Source organism: Aricia agestis, chromosome 20 (genome assembly GCF_905147365.1).
Source record: "Aricia agestis chromosome 20, ilAriAges1.1, whole genome shotgun sequence".
NCBI lineage: Eukaryota > Metazoa > Arthropoda > Insecta > Lepidoptera > Lycaenidae > Aricia > Aricia agestis.
The window spans coordinates 8,892,298-8,917,223 of record NC_056425.1 but is presented as its reverse complement, the minus strand read 5'-3'; the positions used below and the strand labels follow the sequence as shown (position 1 = coordinate 8,917,223).

At 34.6% G+C, this 24,926-nt stretch overlaps 1 protein-coding gene and 1 long non-coding RNA gene across 5 annotated transcripts in view; one reads left to right on the top strand and one right to left on the bottom strand.

Annotated features, from left to right (window-relative positions):
* The first annotated feature begins 4,398 nt into the window (after nucleotides 1–4,398).
* LOC121737024 lies at nucleotides 4,399–23,835 on the top strand. Its single transcript, XR_006037091.1, has 3 exons — nucleotides 4,399–4,603; nucleotides 17,517–17,519; nucleotides 23,823–23,835. It is a non-coding gene; the product is annotated as an uncharacterized LOC121737024 (long non-coding RNA).
* LOC121737019 (membralin) overlaps nucleotides 22,791–24,926 on the bottom strand; it is a 140,658-nt gene continuing 138,522 nt past the window's right edge. For all 4 annotated transcript variants that reach the window (XM_042128537.1, XM_042128536.1, XM_042128538.1 and 1 more), the window contains exon 11: nucleotides 22,791–23,652. In XM_042128537.1, coding sequence (XP_041984471.1) covers nucleotides 23,095–23,652 — 558 coding nt within the window. In that variant the 3' untranslated portion in view covers nucleotides 22,791–23,094. The remainder of the gene's footprint in view (nucleotides 23,653–24,926) is intronic.

The following is a 24,926-nucleotide window of genomic DNA, read 5'->3' as shown; positions in this document are numbered from 1 at the left end:
CAACATTTTTATCTGCGAAAAATCTTGAAAGTGGTAGCTAACAGAAATAGAAAGGATTTCATACTTTGACTTGATGGTCCTAAAATATGGATTGTTCTATTTGTAGGACAATGTTACTCTTAAATTATATAACTATTAACCTATCAATATACAAAAAATCAGCTTGTTAGGGTTCCGTTTTAGGGTTCAGTAGTCAACCAAGTTTTGTTGATTACAGAACCCTATAACCCTATAGCTTAATAGTAATAAAAAAAATGTTCTAGAGCTCCCGTACTATATTACAATTATCTGTATGTAAGTTTACCTCTTAGGTGTTTCTTGTTATAGAGTAGGCTGGTATAAGTTCCAAAGAGTAAGTATACAAAATTAAATACTATAGTATACTGTTATTGAAATAATTAATGTAATTATCGTTAGGTTTTATTATTTTACAATTCATACTAATAATTTAATTCATATGTCCCATATCCTCTCGAACTTCTTTTAAGGCCGAAATTTGAAAATAAAATACCATTAAAAGGGTCGGCCTCAAATGTACGGTTTTCTTCGCTATAAAAAAGTGCAACTAGGTTTCGAGCAACATCTAATTATAGCATACACGTACAATAGAAAGCACTTGATAAATCAAGGAATTATAGGAAGTAAAACATCAAAATATTATCTCTACTAAATTAGGTAGTTTGGATAAGTTTATAGGTTTTTCTACAGGGATTCTATAACTACACTGATTATATATTGCTATTTTATAATATTTTATTTGTAGTAAATAAAAAACAAGAAAGCACAACCCTAAGACGACATTACCACTGATGATTTCTCTAAAGCGGCCAGCTTCTCGCAAAAAAACTCCCCCACCATTCCCCCTACTCCGCCTCAACCCCGGTAAGTTCCTTAGCCAAATTGCCTGAATGTTATTTAGCGCCCTAATATGTCAACGTAAAGAACCAAAAAGGTTCGCTTTAAAATTCGCCAGGCGAGGAGTCAAATTTCAAAGAAAATGAGGAAACGACATCTTGCAGGCAATAACGGGTTTATTTGACGACCTCTGTGGCTCAGTGGTGAGCGCGATGGTAGCTCAAGCCGGGGGTCGCGGGTTCGAATCCCGCCGACGGAACAAAAAGTTTTCAATGTTCCCGGGTCTGGATGTGTATTAAATATGTGTTTGATATAATAAAAATCTTAAATATACGTATAGTATAAAAGTATTAAATTTATTTCCGTTGTCTGGTACCTGTAACACAAGTCCTTTAGGTACTTAGCACGGTGCCAGACTGACGTGGTGTGAAGCGTCTATAGATAGATATTATTTTGTATTTTTATAATATTTATATTTAAATGAGCTATTTCAATAATGTATTAAAATTGAATGAATAAAATAGAATATTGTATTAAAAAAAAAAAATATATATATATATATATATATATATATATATATATATATATATATATATATATATATATATATATATATATATATATATATATATATATATATATATATATATATATATATATATATATATATATATATATATATATATATATATTATATAAAATAATACTTTATAAAATAATAGTAATTAAACTTACTTAAAGCAAATATGAAATATATCGTTGGTGGAACACAAAATATTATTAAAACAACTTATACTACTGTGTATTTATATATTACTGTAATATGACCATTGTAAAAAAAATGTAACTTTAGTTTTAAGTTCTCATATAAGTGACTGCATGTCTTCTGAGAATAAATTCTTTAAAACTTAAACCTTAAAAAGGGTACATTTTTCCCTATAAAAAGATAGTTTTACTATAAAAAGATAGCTAGACACCGTCTAGCAGTTCCCCGGTCAAAGCGTAATGAGGTATCAGACGACAGACAGACGCACTTTCACATAGATAAAGACAATGTAATATAAAATTAAATTTTCCGCAATGCATTAGCAAAGTTTTATTTTGTATTGTACTTTAAAACAATAATTAAAAACACTAAATCAACTTGGATTAACTTATGCGTCTACAGTATTTAAAATGTAAACTTAAGATCGGTTTAAAGTAAGCTAAGTTTAGATTCTAAACACAAATCTAAGAACACGACCGTCTCGGCAATATAAAAGACAACACAAATCACTAGCGCCCACAAAGTGTGCGGTAAACCCGGGTTAAGCGGAGTATAAGGGTCAATACATACTGTAGTGTTTTATAGACCCTTACAATACGACATGTTTTATGTGACAGAAGAATTGTTTTCAATTTTATCAAGCATTTTTTTTACTAACCTATCAAAAAATGAAAATGTCATGAATGCAATATAATCAAAATCAAAGACAAAAACAGATGAAAAGAGTGACAGAATGTATGAGTAATGAGTATGAAGTAAGGAAATGGATGAATGGATTGATTGATATTGGACGTGTGCTTATAATTAATGACTGCAATTTCAATACAAAAACCTATCTACTTAAGTACTTATCGATTGTTCCAAAGCTCAAAAGCTCTACCTTACAGTGTGTAGGAAATAATAAAATGTCGGATAATTTTCTGTCGTATTAAAATCTGAACTGTCAATATAATAATTAAAAGAATAGAACTCGTGGCACTTCTCGGTACGTGTTACCAAACAAGAAATAAACTTTAGTGTTTTTTTTAAGAAAACGAAAATTCGAACGAAACAGTGCGCCAGTATGTATTGGTCCTTAGCTGGAGGTGTAAATTACTTAGTTTGAGCGCGACGGCATTCTATTGCATTACAGCGGGCCTTTATTGCTCAATTTGACTTTATTTAACGCAATTCGTAGTCCGCCCTGACGGAGGACAGATGAGATCTCCAATCCACTTAGCACGCCGCAATCTACCCGTCGCTAGACTACCCATTGTCAGGCTACCCTTTGCTACCCGTTGCTAGACTACCCATGGTCAGGCAACCCGTTCCATGTTAGTTTACCCGTTGCTTTAACACTTTTGCGGCATCCTGGCAAGTTTTATTGACGACATGACACTTTCAGTGTTAAAGTATTTCTTTTATCTAGTTTTTGGTATTTGGCTTGATATTTACAAGCAATGGACGTTTTAAATGCACTATACTAAATCTATTGAACTCTACATATTTTAGTGATTTGGCAAGAAGAGTGTGTGAGTTTTATTGAGTGGCAATTAAGATATACTTGACATATTGCTTTCGAAAAATATCAAAATTCAAAATCTTAACATGACTTATACTTAACGTTTTATGGCAGAAAAATATCTATACAATTATAGCGCTAAACAAGTGATTTATTAATAAATTGCCAACACATACTACACATGGTACGTCGTATAATATTGAGGTAACTAACACATTACCTCATTAGCGCTTACAAAGCCGGGAAGTAGATTACACCGTAGTTTGGGACGAGACACGAGACACGAGACAGGGAACAAATGCTCCAGAATGTTCCCCCTGAAGATTGCACCTGCACCAAACTTTGCTAAATTTAATTACGTCGAAATGACGTGCTTCGTGGCTTGGATAAACTATGACATACCGTAAACTCCAAGGTATACTAGACATACATTTTTATAGTCAACTAAGATGTAAAATTATTCATAGCACCTTAGAATCGAGCGTTCATTTTGAAGTTTTTTTTAATTTACTTTGAAGAGAGAACTTTTATCATAGAAACTATTTCAGTTATTTCTTCTCTACGAAGATCGGGAACGAATTTTTTAAACGGCATGCTAAGCGGGCTTGGGTTGATAAGTTTATTTATATAAGTTTACTAGCCGGTCCGACGGAGGTTGTCCCGTCATATCTATAAAATTTAAATCGGTAAGGTTACATCAGTTGATATTATTTTCTATGCGGTGGTAGTATTCTGAAATTTTCTAATTTTCCAAGTGATTTTCTATCCGTGTAATCTGTGCTAAATATTTAATTATTTCCAACTATATGACGCCCGCAACTCCGTTGTGCCAAAACTCATTTATCGCACGGGAACCGTACGTATCCGGGACAAAAAGTATCCTATGTCCTTTCCCGGGACTCAAATTATCTCCATGGCTTTCAGCAAAATCGGTTCAGCGGTTTGAGCGTGAAGAACAGACAGACAGAATATATAAAATGTTTATTAAATGCCTATTTTCCTGTATTTCAATGTCAAAAATACCACAAAATCTGTGGTTTCATGGCGTCGGTGGCCGGTGGGCGCTCACCGCTCGTCAGTAATTGAATCATGGAATCCAAACCGAATTGCCGCACGGGTTTTTAACTCGATCCACTCACTGACATACTTGCCAAATTCATATTATTGGTAGTGAAACTTTTTCAGATTATTATAACTGTTATTACTATGGTGCGCTTGTACGGGCAACTAAAATTGCTCAACTCCAGTCAATTCTCGTCAACTTTGACGTCACGACTACATCAAGCAAATTGCGGCAACAAGCAGCAATATTGCGCAATACAATATTGAGTGATGTGGCCATCAAATATTTGAGCGATTATGACATTGAGCGATATGAAATAAATTGCTTCATATTGCTCCACTAATTGCTCCAGATCTCTCCATTCGTGTCACCGAGCAATTATTGCCGTAATTATTGCCCGTGTAAGCGCATCTTAAGAGTAAAGACTATATAACCCGGTGAACTTCTTTAATTTTACTTTAAATGGCTTATAGTTACTGTTTAGTAAAGTTAATTTATGATAATAGCTGTAAGTTTTCCGAAGAAATAAAAATAAATATATAAACTTCGTATCACTTTCCTCCTATTCCTCCTAATATAAACCTTTTTTTAAGACCAAAGTGAGCCAAATCGGCGTTCTTGAGTTTTAGCGAGACTAACGACAATTATTTAATATTTATACGTATGTCGTATATAGATAGATTGAGATCAAAATCTTTGGATGTAATATGCAATATCGAAAAATAAAAGCGTTATTTACTTATCAAAAAATGAAAGATAAAATTTCGAAACTTTACGTTTTTAGTAATAATTTTTCTTTCAATTGCTTTCTTTAAAATTATGTATTAGAGAGTAAATGCATCTTTATATAGAATAGAATTCAAAAGGAAAAACTAATAAAAGTCATCAGGCAATTTCCATACAATGTTGGTCTAAAAAAAAGATGCGCGGCCAGACCTAGGATTATTTAAAATAGCTAGGCCATATTAAGAACTAAAAGAAATATGTGGCGTTAACCGTATAACTGCATTTTTTATATATTAGGTATTATTTATTATTATTATGAGTTACAGCTATGTACGAAAACTTAAATAACTACTTAAAAACGTAAAGTAACAGTGTTAAATTCATAGAATTAGTTTAAGGTATTAATAACCTAGCTATTGGAAGTATTCTTAGTTCTGGCCACGCATTTATTTATTTCTAGACCAGAATGCCTGAGGTCCTTTATATGTAGATGAAAAGACTGGAAAATCTAAACATCGCCATCCCTAAAAAGGATCTCTAACATGTTAAAAAGTACACAGTCGCGACTCGCGATTTTAAATATATTCTAGACAACACGCTGCATACTAAAATGAATTTTCCATTAGTCTGTTTACACCGGAATACTTTTTCATCAAACAAGATTTTCTCCAAAATATGTAAAGTGTGATAGGGGCAAAAGGGGAAGGCGCAGGGGCCACGGGGGCCCTAAATTAAAATCATATCTTGGCAGTCGAGTCACGCGTAACATTAACTCTGGCAATAAACCGCCTTAAGTCTTTCATTCAAAATTTGCCGCCGACAGCCACTGATGGATTACCAACGGAGGCTGTTAAGCGGTCGCTACACTGTGCTCAATTCAGTTTGAGAAAAGTCGTAACGGATAAACACTTAATACTTGCCATTCACATAGATTTTCGACTTTTAATATAATTTGTATGAAATAATTTATAATTGATTTTAAAAAGTGAATAATAATAATAATAATATCTATGGACACTTCACACCACGTCAGTCTGGCCCCGTGCTAAGTACCTGAAGGACTTGTGTTACAGGTACCAGACAACGGAAATATATTTAATACTTTTATACTATACATATATTTAAGATTTTTATTATATCATATACACATATTTAATACACATCCATGACCCAGGAACATTAAAAAACTTTTTGTTCCGTCGGCGGGATTCGAACCCGCGACCCCCGGCTTGAGTTGCCACACACTCTAACCATTGAGCCACGGAGGTCGAAAAAAAGTGAATGCGTTGTATTTTACTTAAATTTTATTATTATAACTATGGGTAACACTGACGTTTATGACATTAGAATAACCTAAAACGTTATTTAAAGAAAGGATTGTTTTATATTTCTAGAAATATATGTTTTACTTTAAAATTTTTAGTAATATCAATAAATATTCATTTTTGATTGAATTTTGATTTTGATTTGTTACTCATAAACGTATAACAAATAAGAAATAAATATGACTGTTCTGAGGAAAATATGGAAGCACTCGCCAAGTTAATTTCAGGGTGAAGTGTAACGCCGCCTTAAAGCCACTTCTGTTGCTTAATTTCACTGAGTTCGGTGTCATTTTGTTCGTAATTGAATTTATTTAATTTTATCTCGATGACATTGATATGAATTCCACAAGTTCAGTGTTTGTTATTTTGTTGTTAAAATTATTTATTACTTCCACGTCACTCCTTTCAACGCTACCTGACGTTGAAATCAAATACTTTAAATACAATTTTCAGTAATTAAATAATTCAGGAATCATATTAATTTTCTGTTTATTATTTAAGCTAATAAGCTTTGCCACTTGATGTTTTAGCATGATATTGTATTTGGGTTTTACATTTTATTTTTAGCGAAATCAAGTATTTTGTTACTTACTTAATTTCTTTTTTTAATGTTGAACTAAAATGCATAATATTATAATACCAAAATATCATATTATTGTCAAATATTTTAATATGTGATAATATAAGTCAACATTTTGAAGATTATGGCCATAAGAATAATTTTTTTAGCACTGCTACGGACGTGCTACGCAATCAATATTTTGTGGATTATGGCCATAACAAAAATTCGTAGCACTGCTACAGACGTGCTACGCAATCAATATTTTGTGGATTATGGCCATAACAAAAATTCGTAGCACTGCTACAGACGTGCTACGCAATCAATATTTTGTGGATTATGGCCATAAGAAAAATTCGTAGCACTGCTACAGACGTGCTACGCAATCAATATTTTGTGGATTATGGCCATAACGAAAATTCTTAGAAGTGCTACGAGGTTTTGTGTGTGTTTGTGTGTTATTCTTGGAACATGAAAATGGGATATGAATTGCAATTTGGCTGATTTTGATTAAGTTAGGCTGGTATAAATTACATGAAAATGGGATATGAATTGCAATTTGGCTGATTTGATTAAGTTTGGTTTAAATTAACACGTTTACGAATAAATAATAATATACGGCACAACATAATTTAAATACAGCTGTGATCATCACAGCCCTATTCACGATACAAACGAAATTACGTCTCAATTTATCCAAAAATCCCAACGAAATATAATTATCCAATAAAGACTTAATGAATGTTGATAGAATCAATCTGTATTAAATGAAATACGCAAACAATGACCCTGATATCGTGTTGGTACAAGAAATTTTCTCCTAATATCGGTCCCAATATCGGCAATCCCAATATCGGGGAATCCCTCGGAGGGCGTTGCCAATTTGAGGGGAAATCGAGGAGATAATTATGTTTGAAGTTAGTTATTGAGAGTCAACACCGAGATTAGCCGACACTTGAGCTTATGGTATTATCCTCTACTCTGTCGATTAAAATCTGACGTCATCTTGATATCTGTCATACCGCCCGGCGACACCGCGACAGACGCGGGTTTCGAGCCGTTAGGTTTAACTAAAACTTGATTTTCTACGATTCTAATAACATTTATGTATTGCTACAATTACTATTATAATTAGAATAAGCTATTTTTCACATTTTCTTTCAACATGTTTGTCAGAGCAACGATTTGAATCTAATAGAGGAATTTTAATCTAGGGTACCTAGAATTTATCTAGATTTCCTTACTTGAAAGAAAATAAAAGAGGTTTTATTACTTAAATTAACTTTTATTATCATCTTTGCACATAAATACATGAAATAAAAAGGTAAACCCCAGATCTCTCCATACATTTTTTTCTCACGACACTTGTTTTCAAAGTGGGTATAAAAACAAAAAAGGTCGGACCCTTTTTTTGTCAACAAAAAAAAGGGTCTTATGTTTCTTACTATTGTGAATGACTCAATAAAGTTATGCAATAAATTAAACAGCCAAGTATGTTCTCCAACGTATTCAAGTGTTGATAGAAATATGATAGCGATAAAATACGCGCGTAATATGAGTGTTGTTATGTGTGCTGCCGGGCGACACGCGACAGACAGGGGTGGGATTTGACATACCGCCGGGCGACAAACGACAGACTAGAGGTTATTATATCATGTATTAGGATATGTTTAGCGACTAAATAAGTTGCAGTATACTGTATACAGTAAGTCATCAATAATTATATCATGTGTAAGGATATACTTATATGGATATTAGTGACAAAATAGATCACGGTTAAATACAGTAAGTCATCAGTAAAAATTATAAAATAACTTTTGGTGGTGAAAATAAGGCGTACGCTTTTGTTATTAAAAAAAAAAAACAGTTTGGCAAACAAGAGTCTGGCTCGGTGACATCTGAAACTAACTTTATATCTATGGCAACATTACAGTTGTCAAGACTAGTACATTTTGTAACAAAAGTGCGTTCAAACCATAAAGTTAATATACCTAGCGGAATAGAGAAACAAAGGCCCGAGCAAGAGAGATGTCACTATCAGTAACCCTGCGTGGTAAAAAGAGACGTGTGATACATGACAGCAGCCCTCTTTTTTTGACGTCCAGTCGGCACGTGCCGCACGTTGACAATTTAATCTCATAGAATTCATTTTCAATCATGCTTGTGTAAGTGTATACGTACACATATTTTTCACACAGATGAAAACCAATTTTGGTTACGTTTGACAGCTCGAGATTGTTGCTCTATTCCGCTAGGTATATTAATTTTATGGTTCAAACGTAGCGTTGGGTTGCAGCTCTTTAATAAAAGAAAAGCTCATCTCTCATCACTCTTTTTTTGCGAAGTTGCAAGCTTTTTTTCTGAAAATTCACTGCATAATATATTGATAGTTACTTACATATAGTGCAATACTTAAAATTACAGACTTATATAATATATAAAAGATAACAAGAATACCATAATTTCAAGAATAAAAAAAAAACTAATTAAACTTTACATATTTGAGTTAAAATGTTTATTTTCGAGTTAAGTGACGTTGAAACCTATTCCACTTTAAAGATAACATACAAGTTACAACGAAAACTAATATTAGCAAACACCACATGTAATTAAGGCGCGTTTACACATGCCCTTTGATATTCAAAGGCGACTTAAATCGACTTGTAATGATGTGTTTATTATCTTAAGTCGGGTAACTCACCCGGCTCATGGAGATTAGTTAAAACTGTAGTGTTGAGAAAATACGGAGACTTTGTAACGTACAATACGTTTACAAATATTAAGTATTTATTATTCGTTACCTTATATCTATATATATATATATATATATAAAACTGAAAGGTGACTAACTGACATGGTGATCTATCAAAGCACAGCCACAATAGACATAACTACCAGTAGTTCGACTGCAAAGAAACGGACAGGTTTCAATATCTGTCAAATTCGTCGGGTTTATGGTCGTCGATATGGGTGACAGTTTTCACGTTCCTTGCTACAGGTTTTTTTTTTACAAGAAAACAAAAAAAAACAAAATGTAATAAATTATATTCCATCTACAAAAACAAATGTTTCCTGTAATTGTAAATGAATAAAAATTAAAAGATGCTAAATGCTAACTTATTAATAAAAATTATAAATATTAACTGTGAAATAGGAGTATAAAATTATTGTTACGAAAAAATTTGAAAAATGTCATATGCATGAAACGGAACTTATGTCAATAGAGATTGACTCTTTTGAATCGAAATCAAATCGATAAAAAAGGGCGGCCATCTGAAATCGCCAGCACCACTGAAATGTCAGTACGAAATCGATAATTTCGATTGCAATTCCTTTACGAAGTGATTCGATATTTTTAAACTATCGATTAATTTTGTTAGGTAACTTCCCTACTATTGTCAATTATAATGTGTCACGCATGTCGCATATCATCATAAAACGCACAAACTATAGAATTATGAACGGAATGTGCCTCGCGCTGGCTGATATAATTTATTTTTAAATATTTAAAATAAAGATTTCAAAATTGGATTCTGACAATTTTAATCGCATGTGCCAAAACACAAACAACAATACGACCAAAGAGGAACACGTCCATCGAATATGTCATAGTTTTAAATTCGTAGGTAACAAGTTAACAACCCTAGCGACGATTTTCGTCATAATACGTCAAATTAAAAAATTTCAACATCAGTTCTAAGTCAGCATACTCTATAAAGCCCGTCACAGACTTAAGCTATAATATACAGGGTGTAACAAAAACAAGTGATAATACTTTAGGGTGTGTACGTGTTCCTTGTAGAGAGTTCACTGTGAAAGTAGCAGCGCTGAAAGACCAAAATTTTTTTTCACTTTTGTATGGGGAAACTCGTGACGCTCGGGCTCTTGCCCATACAAAAGTGAAAAAAAATATTCGTCTTTCAGAGCTGCTACTTTCACAGTGAACTCTCTACAAGGAACATGTACACACCCTAAAGTATTATCACTAGTTTTTGTTACACACTGTATATTAATATATTTACTAGACATATTTTCTATACTAAATCCACATGCCACAGAAATATATATTATAGCTGAGTGTGTGGTCACGCGAAATTAGTATAGAAAATATATATTAATATGCCGAGCTATAAATATATTATATATATTATAGCTAAGTCTGTGACGGGCTTTATTCTGTCTACTCTGGCACAGCCCAAACCATTGGACCGATCGGGCTGAAATTTGGCATGCAGGTAGATGATATGACGTAAGCATCCGCTAAGAAAAGATTTTGATCAATTTTACCTCCAAGGGGTTAAAATAGCCGAGGGCAAAAGCTCTTTCTACATAAAATCGTTGTTGATTGGTCAATGTTTTTGCGGTAAAATGGCTTGCTTCTGTAAAATCTTGCTTATCTACGAATAGCTTCCACCATAAAACCTTGGAAACCAGGTATTAATTTTAATGTGTTTGCGATAAGTTCATTACGTGATTGATACTATGCATAATAAATTACAAAAGTTATCGTCAAATCAAGTTATTCATGACTAAAGTACCAGAAAAGCATATCTTTATACGAGTTTATTAAAATCGCTTTAAATATAAACAATAAATATAGTGAAATTAAACTTTGTGGCCAACCGTGTCAATAAGATTTTAAATCTTATTCCTACTAATTTTATACCTTAAATCTCGCATTACGTCTCACCCATAAAATGTTATTTTTAGCAACCTAAATGAGGGAGTAAGAAGCGTATAACAATACAATTATAATAAAGCCAATATTGGAACAAGTAGCCTTTTAATCTTCGTCCCTGTCAAAGGCCTCCGAGACAAATTAACCCCAACAAAAATATTCATAAAAGCGCAAGACGCAGGTGGCTAAGTCTGGGGGGTGACAGCTAATTAAAATGCTAATGAAGCGAGCGATCATCTAGCCGGCTACAACCCTAGCGCCCTAGGCGGCTAGCGGAGCGGCTAAGTCTTTGTGCAAGAGAGCAATTAATTTTTTTTATTTCGTGTCATACGGGTTATTAAAAAGCGCGGTCGACGGTAAATTAAGAAATAAAGTAGCAATATTAATAAGTTTTTTCTTCATAATAAATGTCAAAATGTATAGCAAAAATGTTCTTAAAAGTATGTTTGAATTACTAAACCTGTAACTGCCCTTAACAATTATATGTACTTTATAAAACCAAAATTATTATAAAGAAATTGACGAGTATAGCGGATTAGGAAGGTTAATTGGTTTGAATTATTTATTTGCGGTTGTGCGTTCCTTCAGCTCACATTTTGTATAAATAAAAGTTTTACATTTTATGATACAGTTGATGAAAAGTCGGATGCTGTCTGTATCTGCTTGGCACACGTCGCATCTTGCTATAGAACACTTCACAGTAGGTACCTCTTATAGTTAGTTGTCAATTAAAATACCACTTTCAAACACTAACTAAGCCGAGCACATGGCAAAAACATAAAAATCTTACAGTCACAACTTTTACATATAAACAAATAATTGGCTAAGTGCGAGTCCGACTCGCACTTTAATATACCATTTAAGAGCAAAAATAGGCAAAAAATTGTATTTTTGTATGGGAGATAAAATGTTTTATTATATACGTGGGAGAGCCATGCTTCGGCACGAATGGGCCGGCTCGACCGGAGAAATACCACGTTCTCACAGAAAACCGGCGTGAAACAGCGCTTGCGTTGCGTTTCGCCGAGTGAGTGAGTTGACCGGAGGCCCAATCCCCTACAACAAACGTCATTTTTTTGGCCTCTTTTTGACTCGTAATCTATAATGGCAACATGTAGACACTTGAAATTTTCACAAAATTCTCAATTAAGAATATATTTATTTACTTTAATATTTAAAAATACAATTAAAATAAAAATAATAATTACAAAATATTATAATAAGCATACCATACAAAAAGTACAAATTTTTCCCTACTTTCGCTCTATAATAGTACGGAACCCTTCGTACGCGAGTCCGACTCGAATTTGGCCGATTTTAATTGATGTTAAGCAAAAAATGACAAAAAAATCAAGTTTGTTGTATGGGAGCCCCCCTTAAATATTTAATTAATTTTGTTTTTAGTACTTACTTGTTGTTATAGCGGCAACATAAATACATAATCTGTGAAAATTTCAACTCTCTAACTATCACCGTTCTTGAGACAGACAGACGGACAGACAGACATTGAAGTCTTAGTAATAGGGTCCCGTTTTTACCCTTTGGGTACGGGGCCCTAAAAAGAAACTACGAAGTCGCGTCCCTGAGCATAAGTACTGCACTGCCTTTTAAGATGGCGTTGATGAAAATACTATAGATGTTTTCTAACGTATATATAATCTTAATGTTTTGAGAAAGAGACGGGTATATAATTTTAATTTTCGTCTCAAATTGAACAATTACGGCAGCTAGTTCCGTTGTTCTGAGTAAAGTAATCGATATTTAAAACTACCCTCATAGGAAACAATAAGTTATGATAGTCAAGATGCAATTTCCTACTGGCTTCCTTTATCCCGGCTCGCTTTGTCGTGATTGGCAGCTCCATTACTCCGAGATATAAGAATTAGTCTGACTAGACTTTAGACTTTCCAGTCTTTATAATTCTAGACTAAATTCACCCTAGGGACCGATCTGCAGTCTGCTTAAGAAAAATGATTCTGCATACGAAATGTAATTATTTGCTGCTGTTTTGGTGTCTGTTTGTGTGTAATTTTTTATAGTTTAACGGTAGAATGTTTTTCTAGGAAGAATTTTAAGATGAGGCAAGGTGGTTTTGACGCGTAGCCATCAGAACTATTGACACTATCTAGTATCTTGTAACTGCCAATGTCATTTTGTATATAGCCAAATTGCTGGTGTCATTTTAGTGGCAGCTATTTCGCATCCACACTTCCACTACAATATTTTTATTTATTAATAATGGCCTAGGATCCCACCATAGAAGGACCTTCACCGAGCTGGTTAATGGATGAAAAATACTTTATATATTATATTATAATAATAAGTACTTTATGTATAAATAAGTATGTCAATAAATTTATTGCAAGTGGGTTGTAGAATATGCAATAAGCATTAACCAGACCGTTACAAGTATCGATTTACCTGCCTACCTAAGAGTTGTGACGGGAACAAATAGACAACCTAACGTTTTCATATTCTACGGGCTCCATACTTTCTCGATTGGTATGCAAATTGTCTATTAAACAAACCAGCGAAATGTTAACAGAAGAAAAGGAAAATTCTGGACTGAATTTTTTTAGGCAACCCAGTTGCAATAAATTTGTTGACATACGTAATTGAATATAAAATACTTTTCATGCATTAACCAGCTCGGTGAAGGTCCTTCTATGGTGGGATCCAAGGCCATAAAATTTTCGTGGAAGTGTGGATGACGATGGGGTATTCCACAAATCACAATCCTTTTAATATGATTACTTAGAATAATTATTACATATGTAACTTCTTTCAGTCGATACCTAAATGCTAATATGAGGCTTTATTAATTCATCAAGCCCATACGAGATAGGCAGGCAAATCGCCAAATTCTAGCTAATAATACACACAATAACTTAAAGAATTCTCCAAAACACTTATTGTATTTTTCGCGCACGGCTAATTTAAAACCTGTACGAGCGAAAATGTTTTTTGTTCCCCTGTTCCTAACTTTACCGCGGGTAGAAGTTAATTTCTTTGGGTGTATTCCAAAATTAATTTTCCTTTATACAGCCGGCCGCCCCGGGACGTATTGTGGATGGCTTATGGTCCATTCACAGATATTTTACCTTTAAAATCTATGAGACTGATCCTTATGTCGTTAACATAAAGGTCCTTCAGAGTTAAATTGTTTGTGAATCAGTTCACGAGCGGAAAAATTAATCAAACATTTTAATGCGTTGAACAATTATTACCTGGATACAGTTTTGTCCTAAAATAGGTGTTTTATTTGTATTAGTAGAAAAGAAAATATACTTATAAGCTTGTCTATTATATTTATCTGAAAACTAAAGATATTTTAAACATTATTAATGTGTAGAATATCATAAGCGATCTTTTCAATTCAACCTATGATACAATGTAGGATATGCTCACGAATCGTCTCCGGACTCCGCCTTAGTCCTTAGTCAGTTAAGTATTTATTCGTCGCTATGCCAACGACGTAAGGTTCGTTTTCATAGAGGCTCCGAGGTAAAACAGGACTGAACGGGGTACTTTATTCACACATCCACAAAGGCAGAGTTCAAAGTGAACACTCAAAAGAGATAAGGATGAAACAGTCCTCGTTCACCGCTCTCTGAATAAGATTTATCTCATGGATCTTTTTGCCGATTTATAGTGAAAACATTATTTAATATTTAGATATTTCCGGGTGACTTTTAAAGCAGCTGTTTATTTGGGTTACATTCAGTGAACTCAAGTTTTTTTTTAAATGAAATAACGAGCAAACGGGTCACCTGATGGAAAGCAACTTCCGTCGCCCATGGACACTCGCAGCATCAGAAGAGCTGCAGGGGCGTTGCCGGCCTTTTAAGAGGGGATAGAGTAATAGTGGAGGGTAGGGATGGGAAGGGAAGGGAATAGGGGAGGGTAGGGAAGAGAATAGGGTAGGGGATTGGACCTCCGGTAAACTCACTCACTCGGCGAAACACAGTGCAAGCGCTGTTTCACGCCGGTTTTCTGTGAGAACGTGGTATTTCTCCGGTCGAGCCAGCCAATTCGTGCCGAAGCATGGCTCTCCCACGTCTAAAATTTATGTATTTAACGTTTTATGTATTTAATCATTTGTCTGTATAATTAATTTTATGATAATTAAAAAAAATCTGGCAATGCGGGATTTTGTTAATTTAGTTGTTTCGCAAATTCCTGGCAACATTTTAGTTGATAGATATAGATTGGTACTTAAAGATTAGAACAGAAGAATAGACTTTTAATAAAAACATCATGTTCACATAGTATTACAGCTATAATACTATGTGAACATGATCCATCTTTCCGAATGAAGAAAGACTTTAAATTATGTGCATATTTCTCAGGCGAATTTGTTTGGTTTCTATTGTCGCATATAATTGAAATCGCTAATGATTACATTACAAATTCACCTTAAAGCATTCAAGGGCGTCGCCAAGGGGGGGCAGGGAGGGGCAGCTGCCGCCCCCCCCCCCCCCCCAGAGACTCTAAAAAAGTTGCCAAATATAATGCAAACAACGACTACCATAATATTAAAATCTGGTAATGGATGTAAGGCTCGTAGTACAAGTGAAAAGCTTCATGTGCTGTCGACTTTACCTACAATTCATACCTTCTCTTCTCATTTATAGAGAGTGAGTAAAGTATGAATTGTAGACTGTAGTAGGTAAAGTCAACTTGCCCCCCCCCCCCCCCGCGCCATCGGCTGGCGACGCCCTTGAAACCATTAGCGACTAAATCAACACAATAATAATTGTAATCTAAACAGATCTTTTAATCCAATTTGAGGTAATGAAAACAGCGGCCATTAGTACCATCGCCACTACAGACTAGCGTTTAATCTCGACAATCTGTCTGTTTCGTTCGCAGCAAATCCGCCGGCGGGGCCCATCAGGGGCCCACTGCAGGGGCGGATTAAGGGCTCCGGCGTCCGTGCCGGGGCACACGGGGCCAAGATTAGCCCCCTGCCCTCCTGAATTCGGTCGGTTCATGCCCCGTTCATGCCCGGATCAGATAAGTATCAATACGCTTTTGAATGTCATGTCCCTTTGATAGTTCCGTTTGTGTCTATAAATGTATGGGATTGAAGAAAATATATTTTTGATAATGTTAGAAATAATTTGTAGCACGTGTGTAGCATATAAAATGTTACGTAGATTAGAAGTGTCAGCACCTACTTATTTGGAAACAAAAGTTGACCAGCTAACCGAAGCTTTAATAACTATAGTTAATTGTATGTAAATTTTAACGCCTAGCAAATATTGTTATTCAATGCTTAATTAGATGTATGTAACTATGTGCCTGAATTCCAAAATTATTTTGTACCTACGTATGTATATTATCTACGTATGTATATTATTATCTATAATTTAGTTGTAAAACAGACACCGAAAGAAAATATAATTTTTTCCTTATTAATAAATTATACAGGGACTATTTAACACGTACTTATAAATATAATGCACCTACCAGAAGACCCTTGCAGCATGAAAAATGAAAAGAAGAATGAAATAATTGTAGAAGAATCTAGAAGAAAACAGAAGATAGATCTTACTTGGAGGTCACGCGTATTCTTGGGGAATTAACACACATTACGAGATGTTATTGCTTGAGAATACACGTAGCTGACAAGGAGACGGTCGACGGTGGACAGAAGAGAAGAGAAGATTGAAGAACACATCTAGAAGAATAAAGAAGATAATGAATAACTTAAGTGGGCGATTAAAGCAAAATAGATGAACTTACAATCCGTAGCTTATTATCAAGTAAGTATAAAATTTATACTTGATAATAATCTCTACGTATTGTTTCATTTTTTAAATACACGATACTATAATATAATTATTATATTTGCGATGGTCTGTACTAGCGAAAACACGATTATATCTTAAATTTTTCTCGATAGAAAAAAAAATCTCTTTAATCTTCATAATTCTGAAGTCGGTGCCAGTTCCAAAAGTTTCAAATATTCTGTCAGAGAACTGAAGATTCAGCTATCTGGTACCGACTTCAAAATGATGAAGATTGAGTACAGAAATAGTTGGTTTAGCCGAATTCGGAAAAAGGCACTATTAGATAAGAAAAATTATTTAATACTTTTTAGTTCATATTATAAGAATGTTATTATTGTTTTTACCTTGGAAGTCGGTTATAAAGATCTGTTGTAATCAATAATCATAACCAAAACATAAGTAAATTTGTATTAAAATAAATAAAATTAAATATTTATGCCGTGTTCAACATAATATTTTTGTGTGCATTGGTTTTATGCAGTGCCCATATTATAAGCTTTTGGAAAGTAATATTTTTTTTTCCAGATGCCGGCTGCAAATGAATCTACAAGCAGACTTCGTTTTTGCTTTAGGTAAGTTAAATACGTACAGATTAACTAATTAATGTGATGTAAGCATTTTAACTTAGCTAAAGATTTTTAGCAGAATGAACAAAACTTTTGATGAACAAAATTAATTTAAACGTTTACTTACCATCTTACACTATAATGTTCTTTATTCTTATTAAGCATCTAAAATATACAGTGTGTTAGTGTAAACACCGTTATCCTTGAAACCATCAAATGAGCCCGTCAAAATGAAATAACTTTTTCTACGACAACAATCGAACTACGAACTCAAAAAAAATGCCGTCTTCATACCCATACGGATGCCCGGATGCGTATTGCCAAACTGTATACTGACCCAGACGCCCATAGTCTGTACTGAACTACGTCGCGCTCATTGAAAATTGGAGCAAAGTATATACGAGCTCAGACCAATCTGAGTAGGTATGCACTTTGCTCGCTTGTATGTAAAGCAAACTGTGACATGCGAATATCTGTAACTACCTATACAATGTGTTTAATAATTTCCCGTATATTTTTGTTATGTTGTTGTGTGTGGTTGTTATACCTATCCGTGAAACTGAACAACTTTCCCTAAAACATACCTATAGTGAATTATTTTGGGTTACAACAAAAGAAAACCCGTTGTACGAGTAAGTATTTTGAAAAATTATAGGTACAGGTTAAAAAAAATGTAAGTGTTTCCAATGACAGTATTTATTAATTTTTTATAAGAAAGATGTACTGACTGACACAATAAATTGTACCTATTTGTAATCGATGTTCACTGAAAATAATAAAGGGTTCCTTCAATCAACAACAAACAAATAAATTAATGAATCAAGAACAGAAAAATGTCATAATTACTATTTTTGTTTTTTGCCTGTATTGTAACATCGAATTTTGGCTTTTACTACATTTCTTACTAAAGGGATCACAGAAAGGGGTCGATATTGAAAAATAAAGTGTCTTTAATACATAAATTTGTGTAATCATGTATAATCATAATTAAAGTAAATGTAATCATTAATCAACTACAACTGACAAAAAGGCGTCAAGGTCGCAAGCGGCGCAAGTTTTAGAAGACAAGGCAGGCATGATAGCGCGCCGCGCGGGAATAAAAGAGATAAGATATGTCTGCACTCGCATGCATTTTGCTCTAAATTATCGATGCCATATTATTACATACTACACCAGACGCCGAAAAGTATGGACGTCTGGACTCGTATGTATTTTGCTCAAGTATTTTAAAGCAAAATGTATTTCGATTCAGACACGCTCTGAATAGGTATACAGTTTGCTCTTCAACTATAAAGGCAAACTGCGATCGAACTCAGAGCAACCCCGGTCTGGGTCAGTATACAGTTTGGCAATACGCTGCCCGGATCGGCAATAGGGATGATGACAAGGTGAAAGATTAGCGAATTTTGTTAATAAAATAAAGAAATCTTGGTGAAAAATAAGTGTTCCCAAAATTACAGCTCGACAGCATTTTTATTTTTTTTGTTATGCGCCTTCAAAGTTAGATAATCAAGTCGATTTTTTTTTCAATTAAATTTCTTAATATTTATATACTAATCGATAACTTATGCAATTAAAAGCAACTTTTGTTATGAAACCATTTTTATAAACGCAATATTTAATATACCTATCGAACAAAGTTCTCTCCCGATGCGTACAAACTACGAAAGAGAGACAGTCAGTCAGTCTTTCGTAGCACTTTGTATGGAGCGTTTCGGTCAGGTCTATTTTATGAGATGTTTGAATTGTCATATCTTGGTGAATTTTTAAGCTATCAGAGTCATTCTTTCAGCGATGTTTCTATTTTTAAGGGTCTTTCAATTACCAATAAGAAAAAAAAATAGTCATCAAGCCTATTGAAATGTAGACGGATTTTTTTGAGTTCCCAGCATTGTTCTCATAGAAAAAGTTATTCACTTTGACGAGCTCATATTTTGATGGTTTCAAGGATAACGGCGTTTACACTAACATCTTGTATATTACAATTCAAAAAGATTAAGAAAAAAGATACTAAATTCGAACTTGAAAACGAGTCCAACAATGCTAGGGGCGCCTTTGTCGTTTAGATGTTTTACAAGTTACAGCCGTCCTCTACATGATTGATCGCTCGGGACGACATTTACTAATTTGTTTTAAATTATGTATCAATCAAGAAATGATATCTGTTATGCAATTTAAATTGTAAAACGCGATTTGATTCGTCTATCATAATATAAGTTTACAAAAAAAGTTAATTTTCAAACTTCGTCCATTTCTCTACAAGGTGTAAAAAAAACTAAGTTATAATATCCAGCATCTACTTTAAGGCAGGGCCTAGAGGATTCGATCCCGGCCGATTTTTAAAACCCTAAAGTTAGGGTTAGCAAATTTTTTTGTGATTTTTATGGGCAAGCGCCACCGCGCTATGAATTTTTCCATACAAAGGTTTAAAAAATACTCTTCCAGCGCTGCCACTTTCACAGTGAACTCCATATAGAGGACCCATACATACCCTAAAGTATTATCACTGTTTTATTACACTCTGTATAAAACAAATCTATTTGCGCGTTGTTGTCGGAGTTTGTCGACCGTGCGCGCTATAATCGAGAGTTTAGCAAACCAGACTTCTATCCCTCTGAACAATTTTCAAGGTATAACCATCACTTACCTGCTTCTATTGTTTACAGGTGCACTGCAGTTGACGCCGCCCCAGGAAGAAAATTCAAGAAAAGATCCTAAAGTAAAATAAACGCCTTTAATAAATATTTGTGTTTTTATGAACTACCCGCAAGTAATATTAGTAAGTTATGGAATGAGTAGTTTAATAAAAAAATGAATAAAATAATATGATGTTTTCCTTTTTATGCTCTGCAGTATTAATAATAAGTAATTCTTCTTACCCCTCAACTAATGAAAAGATCCACACAGTAAGTATTCCTATGTCATACTTAGACGCTGTTTTAGGCTTATCGGTTTTTTTTAACATTAAATACCAATAAACTTATATGTAAGTAAATAAAGTGTTGATCTTTTAATTAGTAAAGGGAATAACAGTATAAAGCATTTAGCATACTTACAGATACCTCAAACTCCTTACCTAAGAAATAAGATAAGAAAGAGAAAAAGGATAAAATAATACTAATAAATTGAATGAATGTTTTTAATGAACTAAATCATTAAACAGTATCATCTTCCAACACCTTCGACACAGACCACAGTAACAACTTATAAATCATAAGCAACAAAATATACCAGTTTACTCACACCTCATAAAGACAAGACACAGTTTTGTCGAGCGAAAACTGAGGTTGGTTTAATGTATTTAGCTCGATTTCTATGCGTCCGCGCGAACGAGCGGATTGGCCGCTACACCGCGAGATCAAGAGCAATGGTATGTAAATGATAGCGCGACTGCGCCACTATTAAGATAAATCATTACATACAATTGCTTGTGATCTCGCGATGCAGCGGCGGACGCAAATGAATCGAGCCTAAGAGCCAGTCCACATGGCACGTTGCGTCAGCGTTGCGTTGACGCAGCGCTGCCGTTGCGTTGTTTTACATACAAATAACCAAAGTGTTCACACGGTGCGCTGCGTCGTCGCAACGCACACAACGGACAGCTCTGCAGCCCCCGAGACGAAGCGAGGGGGGTGTTGACGCAGCGTAATTACGAAACAAGACTGCTTCGTAATAACTATGCGTCAAACGGCAGGGTTGCATCGACGCAACGCGCGGCGTGGACTGGTGGACTTGTAGAGCATCGCACGCACACTGACATAGTGTGTGTTACAGAGTAAGGCGTAGTTTGAGATGCCTCAGTTCCACAAAACTCTGTCTTCACTTCATATTTGGTTAGCGAGTACAATATTTCCTAATTATTTACACATCTCGTACTACACAGTAGGCTACATTTATACGAACGCTTTCATAGAAGAGAAAAATTATAAAATATACAGAAAAGTAATTAAGAATTTTTCCATAAAATTAGCTCGTATAAATAAAGACTTACACAGGACTGCGATGTTACAAAATATAAAGAACATTAAAAACGAATCTTAATTTGTAGCGACTGAATGCATTTATGGCTTATGGTAGATTAAAATGAAAATCTATTCACAATTCAAGTCACCATTTAAAAAAAAAATTGTGAGTTTTTTAAAGATAAGTTTCATTCAGGTTATTAAAAACAACCAATTTAGCTCAAACTGAATTATAAATGAGCTCAAACTGAATTATAAGTAAGTTCCAGTTCGCTCTCTTTGAAATCTACTATTTCATACCTTTTGCAAAATAATAATATATGCTTGTAAAATAAGCCAAGATGTATGAAGTTTACCTTTTACGTTTAAAGGACACGATAAGAAAATATTATTCATTTTAGAAAAAAAAACTAACACTTACAATTACTACAAAAACATTTTATAAGTACAATACAATAAACAAATTCTTTATTTTTCTTACAAAAACATTATCTTAGCCATTAATAAGTACCTTCGAATAATAAATACAAAAAATGTACAATCAAGCTTACTAGTTTTTAAAATTTTCCACTACAGAGAAAGTCATTGAGGATTAGTCTAGATTTTATTGTTTAATTACTTTTTGTCCAGAAAAAAAAGTTTTATCGCAGACCTGTGTATAATAACTATTATTATTTTATGCCCATTTGTACCATCGAGACAGTAGCAAATAGTATTTTCGTGTGACAAATCAACAGACTATATTTTTATATAGCCATGAATATTATACAAAAAAAGAAATACCTTACGACTCTTCTGTGACACGTCGCTAAATGCGGATCTATAAATTATAATAGCTCGATGGCCTACACTTGTTGCTAAAGTATGGTCGCGGAACAGATAGAAAATGTACTATCAGAGAAGTTGATTCATAGGCAGATGGCGGACCTACATATTATTTTGGTCGCGTTTTGTCAAACCCAATCGATGGTTGACATAATCCGACCAAGTGGCGTAGGTCCGTCAATTACTGCCTATAAATCAATTTCTTCGATGGTACATTGACATTTCACTATTCATCTTTTCAATTAACACGAATATATTTCTATCGCGTTTATAAAAGTACGCGAAGGAGCGAGAAAGTAATATTTCCATACGAGTGGAAGAGATACTTTTATCTCTTCACACAATAGCGATGGGTCAACGTACACTCCGCGACCGTACTTTAGCTGCTGTCTAGTGTCTACATACCGTCGATAGTGGAAAAAAAAACAAGCTCCTCGTGGATATTCAATATAAACCTTAAGTATAGTGATATTCTAGTCTATGTCGTCAGCCTCGGGGGAAGCTCTGGGAGCCAGGGTTGAGGAGGTGGCCTCCGGCGACCGTCGGCGGTCCAGGGTGTAGCTGGCGTCATCGCCCTGGCTCGGGGCCACCCCGGCCGTCCCCGTGTCGAAGTTGGTCGGGGAACTCCTTCTCCGCCTGATGATGTTGATACCCTCGACCGACTGCCGCCTCTTTATCTCCTCTATCTTTATCTCTGAGTCGGTGGACGTCGTCTGGCGCTCGGGCGAAGCGCGCACATCACCCGTGTGCGTCGTATTCGTCTGGACCGTGGAGACAGACGGTGTGGTCTGCGTGGTCGACTGCACCGTGTTTTGGACAGTCTGTGTGGTGGACTGGGTGGTAGGCGGAGTGGCCTGGGTACCTGTGCCGGGCGCGTCGTGGTAGGCGCCCTCGCTGGCCAGCGCGGCGATGCCGACCAGGCGCATCATACCGCCCATGCCGTGGTGCGAGCGCAGCAGCAGCTGCTGTAGCTGCGCCTGCTGTAGTATCACCGGCAGCTCGTAGTGGTGGAAGAAGTACAGCATGGAGTGCTGGGAGCAAAATTTACGGATTAGTACAAGGTTGAATTAATGTAAAGTTAGTATCGAAAGAGCGAAACCATCAAGCAAGAACCGTAAGAACAAAAAAGTTCACGCGACCGACTGGATACCTCTGATTAGTTCTTTTGACGCAGTGGGACACGATGCAGGGATATTAAAAGTATTGACATAAGCAGAGCAATAGTTATAATTTTATCGACTGGGATAAATAATACGATGCAGTCATATCATATTCATTATAACGTTCTATGTGTCAGTTTAGGTTATTGTTAATCATTATGTACGAGTACATAAAATCATATTCATGACTGCTCTTTCATAAATGTGAATAGCGAATATATGATGCAATATGATATTTGATCAAAAATGTTTGATTGAATTTAAATCCAGAATGGCGCAAATATTAAATATTTATTTTTAGTCCCCGCGATGATAGCAATAACATAATAATATTATGTCATTTCAATCTGATATTATATTTTATCGGTTCTCTGAAATCTAATTGGCTAGCTGCATCATCCTGGACATATAATCCTATGAATTTCTGCGTACAGCATATTACTACGTTGCATCACTTCTAGGAAAACTGATTGGATCCCTATTCAACGATGCTATTTTGCATATTACTAGGAAAATTATATCTAACGTAAAATTCATCTTCATAGTTCACTTTTTAAAATGGGCTATTTAAAATACCTCTGCAAAATAATTTGATGTAATGAAGCTGCAAAATAGTATTCTTATTATAAAATGAACAAACCAACGTTAAACGCATTCTGACTATAATATGATATTGAATGTACTACAACTTCTTGGTGGAAATTCATTTTTCACAGTAATAAATATATACACTTTTCATGCACTTATTTAACTTTTAATGTTTTACACGACCGGTTTCGATAAAAACCTCACACCTGGGATGATTTTGGGTAATTTTGAATTGAGGTTTAACTTTGAACAATACAATAATGTATTGTTCAAAGTTAAACCGCAATTCAAAGTTACCCAAAAAAAAAGTAGTGTAAAACATTAAAATTGTAACAAAATATATTATTCAAGTGGAATAAGACGACCTCTGTGGCTCAGTTGGTGGGCTGTTTGCAGCTCAAGCCGGGGGTCGCGGGTTCGAATCCCGCCGACGGAACAAAAAGTTTTCAAAGTTCCTGGGTCATGGATGTGTATTAAATAATAATAAGTGTATCATATAATAAAAATCTTAAATATATGTATAGAACAAAAGTATTAAATATATTTCCGTTGTCTGG